Consider the following 7,165-nt stretch of genomic DNA (forward strand, 5'->3'; position numbering starts at 1 on the left):
ATAAAAAAAAAAAAAAAAAAAAAAGAAAAAAAAAAAATTTATGTATATATATATGATGTATATCTTTCTTGAACAGATCTGTATATACACAATGTCTTATTTAGAAAAAAAAACATATATATATATATATATATATTTTTAATATATTGAAAAAAAAAGAATTGTACATATAAAATATAACAATAATCCGCGTATTTGGTAGATGAATTTATTTTTACAATTTCTAATATATGTTTGAACATGTTAATATAATGTATTTCGATATCAAATATGTAGATATAACAAATGAGTTCATATATTAATATTTGTTGTACTTAAAAATGATGGTAGAATGAGGTTATTCTTATATCATAATATAAGTTTGAAATATTTTTACATGTATATAAATATATATTTATGAAAAAGATATAACTGTTTCATTATGTATGTTAGGTCACATATATTAACATATATATATATATATATATATATATATATATATATATATATATATATATTTGATATATTTTTATTCCATGGAATGTTATTTTTTCCCCCCATATATGTACAGATAAGGTTTCCTTTGCATTATACTTTAAATAAAAAAATAATATTATATATATAATTTTTTATTTTATTTTATTTTATTTTATTATTATATTTTTTTTTTTCTTGTGTCGTCTTTTATGTACCCATGTTGAATATTTTTTCCAATGAAGATTTATCGGTACCTGCAGAAAAGGAAGAAGAAGAAGAAGAAGAGAAATTAGAAAAGTCTAAAGATAAAAAAGATTTAGATAAGATTGAGAATAAAAAAATGGACAGAAAATTTTCGCACGGTTCATATTTATCTAAATATGATAGTAGTAAAAGGTTATATTATAATAAAGGTTTGGAAACCAAAATAAAATCTTTAAGGAAAAGCTTTAGGAAACGTTATAGAATAGTAAGAAATAATTTAATGAAATTAATAAAAGTATTAAAAGAATTTCCTGATATAAAGCAAATAAAAGAACATGAAACAACAGAAGGTAAGATTACAATCAATATTGATGTGGTTGAAAAATTAAATAAAATTATGGATAAAATAAATATAGAAAAATTAAAATATAATAATAAAAAAGAAAAAAGAAAAAAAAAAAAAGGAATTAAAAATAAAAGTAGAAATAGAAATAGTAATAGGAATAGGAATAGGAATCGATATAAGAGTGAAGAATATTTATATCCAAAAAAAAAATTATCCAAAATTTCTTTTTCAACTACCCTTTTTCCTCTCTCTAAAAGAATTAGCTACAAAAGTAATATAAATTCATTAAGTATGGAAAATAAAAAGAACAAAAGGAAAAGGAAGAAAAAGAAGAAAAAAAAGAAGAAAGAAAATAACATACAAAATGAAAAACTACATAAAAGAAAAAACATATATTCCAAGAGAGGTAACATATTTAGTAAGAGTAAAACTTTTGGAAAACTTCACAGAAGAAGAATATACAAAAATCCATATAAACATAGAAAAACATTCTATGAAAATATTTATGAAAATTTGAATGAAAATCTTAATCAACATATTTATGAAAATATATACGAAAATTTGAATCAAAATATATATGAAAATATGTATGAAAATTTGAATACAAATATGTTCCAAATTACCAATGATAACAATCCTGAAAAAAAGAATAAAAATACATGTAATAATATGTTCGAAAATTTATATGGAAATGTATATCCAAATGAACTTGAAATGTCCTATGAAAGAGAACTTGATAATGTATATAAAAGTTTAAATGTAAATGAATCTCATAATTTAAACAATAATTCTCATAAATATAAATTTCAAAAAACATTTTATCATAATGCTTTGCAAAATTATTACCCAAACACAAGTTTACCTTTTAATAAGAATTATTTAAAAAATAATAATTTTTATTATTATTATATGAATTTAAGAAATAAAAAACATCAAAATGTAAACCATTATAATGATACAAATAATGTACTGGTTACAGATTTTTATATGTATTCAACATTAAATGCAAGTTTTAATAGATTAAATTCTTTGAAAAATAAAAATAATTTTCATTTATTTAATAGAAATTTTTCTAATGTGTATTTGAAAAGGGAAAATGATATAATAGGTTTCAACAACAACAATAATAATAACAACAATAATAATAATAATAATAATAATAATAATAATAAAATAGAATCCACTTATATGGAACACGATTTTTTGAAGAATTTACCTTACACAATGAATAATAATAATAACAATAATATGCTTCTTAAATATTATCCTGAACAACATACTTATGTTCATAATATTACCGAGAGTTTTTTCTCACCCAACAAGATATTTACAATCAGAAAAGGGAAAAAAAATAAAACAACAAATCAAAATAAACACAAACTAAAAAAATTTGTCAAAGATGAAAAAATTAGAAACTTACTAAGAACAGCTACAAATGAAGACGAGTTACTTAGAGCAATAAATTTTGCAAAAAATGCTGGTCTTGAATTTGAAGCAAAGTTAGGTGATAAAAAATTAAACAAGCTGAAATGTACAAGTTGAATGGATATATTAATTTCGGAATAATAAATTATTAAAAAAATTTTAAGAAATTGTAATAATTACAATAAGAGTGATAAGAATTATTATATATTAATAATATATGTAAAAACAAGATTTTAATCTACAACAAAATTGAATTATAATTAATCTTATATTTTATTTCTTTTTATTTCATTTCGCTTTTTTTTTTATGTACTTATATTTTTTACACTCCTTGTTTTAGTTATATCTACTTTTTTCATAATTCTTTTTTTTTTTTTTTGAAACATAATGTAAATGTTATTATTCATGTGTAAAATTATTTATTATTATATACAAATAAAATTGAAGGGTTATATAAAATATAATTTTTTTTTTTTTTTTATGTATTATCTTATAAATAAATAAATATATATATATATATATATATATATATATATATATATAATGTGATTAAAAAAATGAAGAAAAAACATAAAACCATTTTATATAGTATATAATTAATATATAAACAATAAATTATTTATTATCATCCTTTTGCTGTTATATTTTATATAGTTCTTTTCCTATGGTTAAAATTAAAAGGAAAAGAAACAAAAAACGTTTTGCTTTGAAATGGTTAAAACTTTCATGTTATAGGTGTAAAACACCTTGTGAGATATTAACAAAAATTTTCTTATGCTCAATAGAATTTATACATTTTTTGCTTGTTAAAATTTAATATGTATATATAAAAAAATATTACAAAAATATAATTAAAAAGAATATGTAAAAAAATCTATTATTTCAAAGGATTGAATAATATGCCAAAGATTTGTTAAATGTTCCATATATATATATATATATATATATATATATATATATGAATAATTTTATTTTGATATATACTCAATTTATAGAACTATTATATAAATAAATAAATATATATATATATATATATATATATGTGAATGTATAATTTATAAGTTATAAATATACCAAACACATATTAATTATAAAATGTAATTCATATTGCTTTAAAATACATATAAAAATTATAGGATTCTTAAAATCCTAATTTGTTATAAATTATTGAATTTGTTATAATTCCATATATATTTATATATATTTATATATTTATATTTATTCATTTATTATGTAGAATAATTTTTAATTTTATAAATTTATATACATATTAATGTAGAAGGAAGAAATGTGTTAGAAGATTTCAAATGATGCAAAAAAAAGGTAACTTACAGGAATTTTTTTTTTCTGTAATTAATTACACTTTTTTATTTAGAAGCAATTTCCATTGTAGTATAAATAACATTAATAACAAGAAGAGATTTTGCTTTCTTATTTATAAAAATGATTTTTCAGCTTCTTATTCAACGATTAATAATAATTCTTCATGGGTAAATAATATCAGGGTAACAAATAAATACCTTACTAAAAAAAGATATATGAAAGAAACTAGGCACACCATTCTTTGTAGAACAAATCAAAATAACTATAGTATCTTGGCTGATGTTCTGATAAAAGATAAAAACAATAAAGATATTAAAATTGCTATTAAAGAAAAGGAAAAGGAGAAAGAAATTAAAGCAAACAAAAAATTAATAAAGGAAGGAGAAAAAATAAATAAAAAGGTTAAAAAGGAAGTTAAGAAAAATCCTCAATTTGTTGTAAACAAAACGATGATACCTTTAAAAGAAGAAACTAATAACATGAACATAATTTTGGACGAAAAAAATAATAAAAAAAAAAAGAACAAGAAAAAGAAAATAAATGTAATGACAGATATTAAAGAGAATACACAAGTCGATAAGAAAAAGGATATATCCATAAGTAATGAAACATCAAGTGTTACGATTTATAGCACTGATATGAAAGAAGATATAAATTATAATGTCAACAGAAACGAAGAAGACCCTACAATTATTAATGATGATAAAGTTGTATGTAGTGATATTTTATTAAATAAGGAACAAATGAGTAACCATATTACTAAAGAGAAGAAGAAAGAAAAAAGGAAAAAAGGAAAAGAAACCAAAGTCAAACAGAAAAATGAAAAATGTGTTAGTAAAAATGAAAAATGTGTGAATACAAATGAAAAATGTGTGATTACAAATAAAAATTTTTTGAATACAAATAAAAAATGTGTGATTACAAATAAAAAATGTGTCAATACAAATGAAAAATTTGTGAATACAAATGAAAAATGTGTGATTACAAATAAAAATTTTGTGAATACAAATAAAAAATGTGTGATTACAAATAAAAATTTTGTGAATACAAATAAAAATTTTGTGAATACAAATAATGTTTTAAATAACCATGAAAATGTAACTATAAACAATAATTTTAATAAAGAAGAATATTTTAAAGAATTTGAAGAAATAGGAATAAAAAATAATATAATAATAAATAAAATAAATACAATAGAAGATATAAATAAATTTGTAAATAAATATGAGAATTCCTTAGGATATTGCAATATATATGCATATAATAATTTATTATATGAAATATATGATAAGTTTTCTAATTGTGATATTAAAAAAGTTAAGAAATTAATTAAGAATTATAATAAATTAACTAAAAAGAATTTGCAAAAAAAAATAAAATGTTTTGAATCTTTCTATGAAATATGTCCAACAAAATATAATGAAGTATTAACATGTTTATTTATTCAATCCGTTGATATATTAAAAGCTGAAGATATTAGTAATACATTTTATTTTGATAACATATTAAATATTAATAAAGAAGAAAATGAACATGAAAATGAAAATAGTGATGTAGGAAGAGAATGTATTACAACATCTGAAAAGACTAACTACGATTATTATAATTATGATTATGAAATAAATGAAAAAGGTGAAAAACGAAAAATTCATAATATAAATTATAGGAAGAATGAAGGTTATTATGTACATAATAAAATTGTGTATGATATTGATGTAAAATTTACTAACAAAAATGAACGTGATCATATTAATGAAAATAATTTTATAATAGTTTATGATCTTCCAATATTAAGTTATGATTTACTAACAAAAGAATTGAAAGAAACCTTTTCTTTTTGTGGTAAAATTAAGGATATAGAATTTTTTAATGACAGACTAAAAACTATAGACATGAATATGATAAATAATGAAAATGAATCTAAAGATATGGGAACTGTAAATAGTTCAAAAAATAGTTGTAAGATGAAGAATAGAGTTAATAATAATGGTAGGAAGAAGGGGAACCACAAAGGTAAGGACATAAATTTTGATAATAATGATAAAAATGATGATAAAAATAATGATAATAATGATGATAATAATGATGATAATAATGATGATAATAATGATGATAATAATAAACAAAACATTGATAACATATGTAATTACAATATACCTAATAAGAACCCTCAAAATGAAAATGTAAAAAAAAAGTACCCTCAAAAAATAAACAAAATTGTCAATCCAAACCAGAGTACACAATTATATGGTATTATAGAATTTTATGATTCTAAATCAGCTGACATGGCAACTAGTGATTTTTTAAGAATTTTTGGAATTTTTTGTTACAATAAATTAATATATGTTGATAAGTGTGTAAATAAAAATATTATGATAATAACACATTTACCTTTTCATCTGAATATATATAATATTTTATATTTATTATTGAATGCGTCTTTATACAATTTTGATATATCTCTTATTAAAGAAGAAGAAAAATTAAATAGTAAAAAATATGATATGATAAAAAATGTTGAAGGAATAATAAATAACAACACGTATAGTAGTGAAGAGAATATAATTAATGATAATAACAAATTTATTTCGAATGAAAAGTTGGAAATAATTGATAATAAAGAAGTATTACTGAAGGGAAATAATAAAAAACCAGAACAAAATTATATATATAATAATGATAATTCATTAGAAAATAAATTTGATTCTTTTCGTCAAAACGAAAAGGATATAAATTTAATAAATACAGACAATGAAAGGGAGAATCATATTATTAATAATATAATGAGTAATAGTAAAACGTGTGAAAATGAAACAACCAAAATGTGTTCATTTGTTTTAAGAAATAGTAATATTAAAATTGAAAATAATGATTCTCATTTTAAAGAGATATATAAAAATAGTAAAGATATATATAATTATATTTATGAAATATCAAAAATAAATTTTAAACATTTTGAAGAAAAAATTAATCGTCATCTACAAACTAATATAAGTTCAAATAATAATAATAAAAATAATTATGAATCATTTGTAGATTTCTATCAAAATAAAAATAAAAAAATGATAACTAGAAAAGTACATATAAATAATAATGGAAGAACATTAATTTTACATTTTGACAATTTTACAAATTTATTTGAATGTTTAAAAAAATTTAAATATATTTTTAAGAACAAAAATTATATGATATTCTCATTAAATCTGAAAAGATGTATATTTTTAAATGGGGAGATAAAAGATCATGTTCATATTCAAAATGAGAGGCGTAAAATAGGTATAAATATAGACCAGTAGGAAACTGAAAGAATAAATAAGTATCAAAATTAATTAATAACTCTTAAATGTTTATATAAAATAAAAATGTACATAAATACATACATACATACATACACACACATATATATATATA

General features: G+C 18.9%; 2 protein-coding genes across 2 annotated transcripts; both read left to right on the top strand.

Annotated features, from left to right (window-relative positions):
• Nucleotides 1-673: 673 nt before the first annotated feature.
• Nucleotides 674-2,548, top strand: PRSY57_0825200 (hypothetical protein; the record flags this gene model as incomplete). The annotated part of the gene is made up of 1 exon (XM_012907191.2): nucleotides 674-2,548. The coding sequence occupies one exon, from the start codon at nucleotides 674-676 to the stop codon at nucleotides 2,546-2,548; it is 1,875 nt and encodes a 624-aa protein (XP_012762645.2).
• Nucleotides 2,549-3,741: 1,193 nt separating this feature from the next.
• On the top strand, nucleotides 3,742-7,050 carry PRSY57_0825300 (hypothetical protein; the record flags this gene model as incomplete). The annotated part of the gene is made up of 1 exon (XM_012907192.2): nucleotides 3,742-7,050. The coding sequence occupies one exon, from the start codon at nucleotides 3,742-3,744 to the stop codon at nucleotides 7,048-7,050; it is 3,309 nt and encodes a 1,102-aa protein (XP_012762646.2).
• Between the last annotated feature and the right edge of the window lie 115 nt (nucleotides 7,051-7,165).

This window comes from Plasmodium reichenowi, chromosome 8 (assembly GCF_001601855.1).
Source record: "Plasmodium reichenowi strain SY57 chromosome 8, whole genome shotgun sequence".
NCBI lineage: Eukaryota > Apicomplexa > Aconoidasida > Haemosporida > Plasmodiidae > Plasmodium > Plasmodium reichenowi.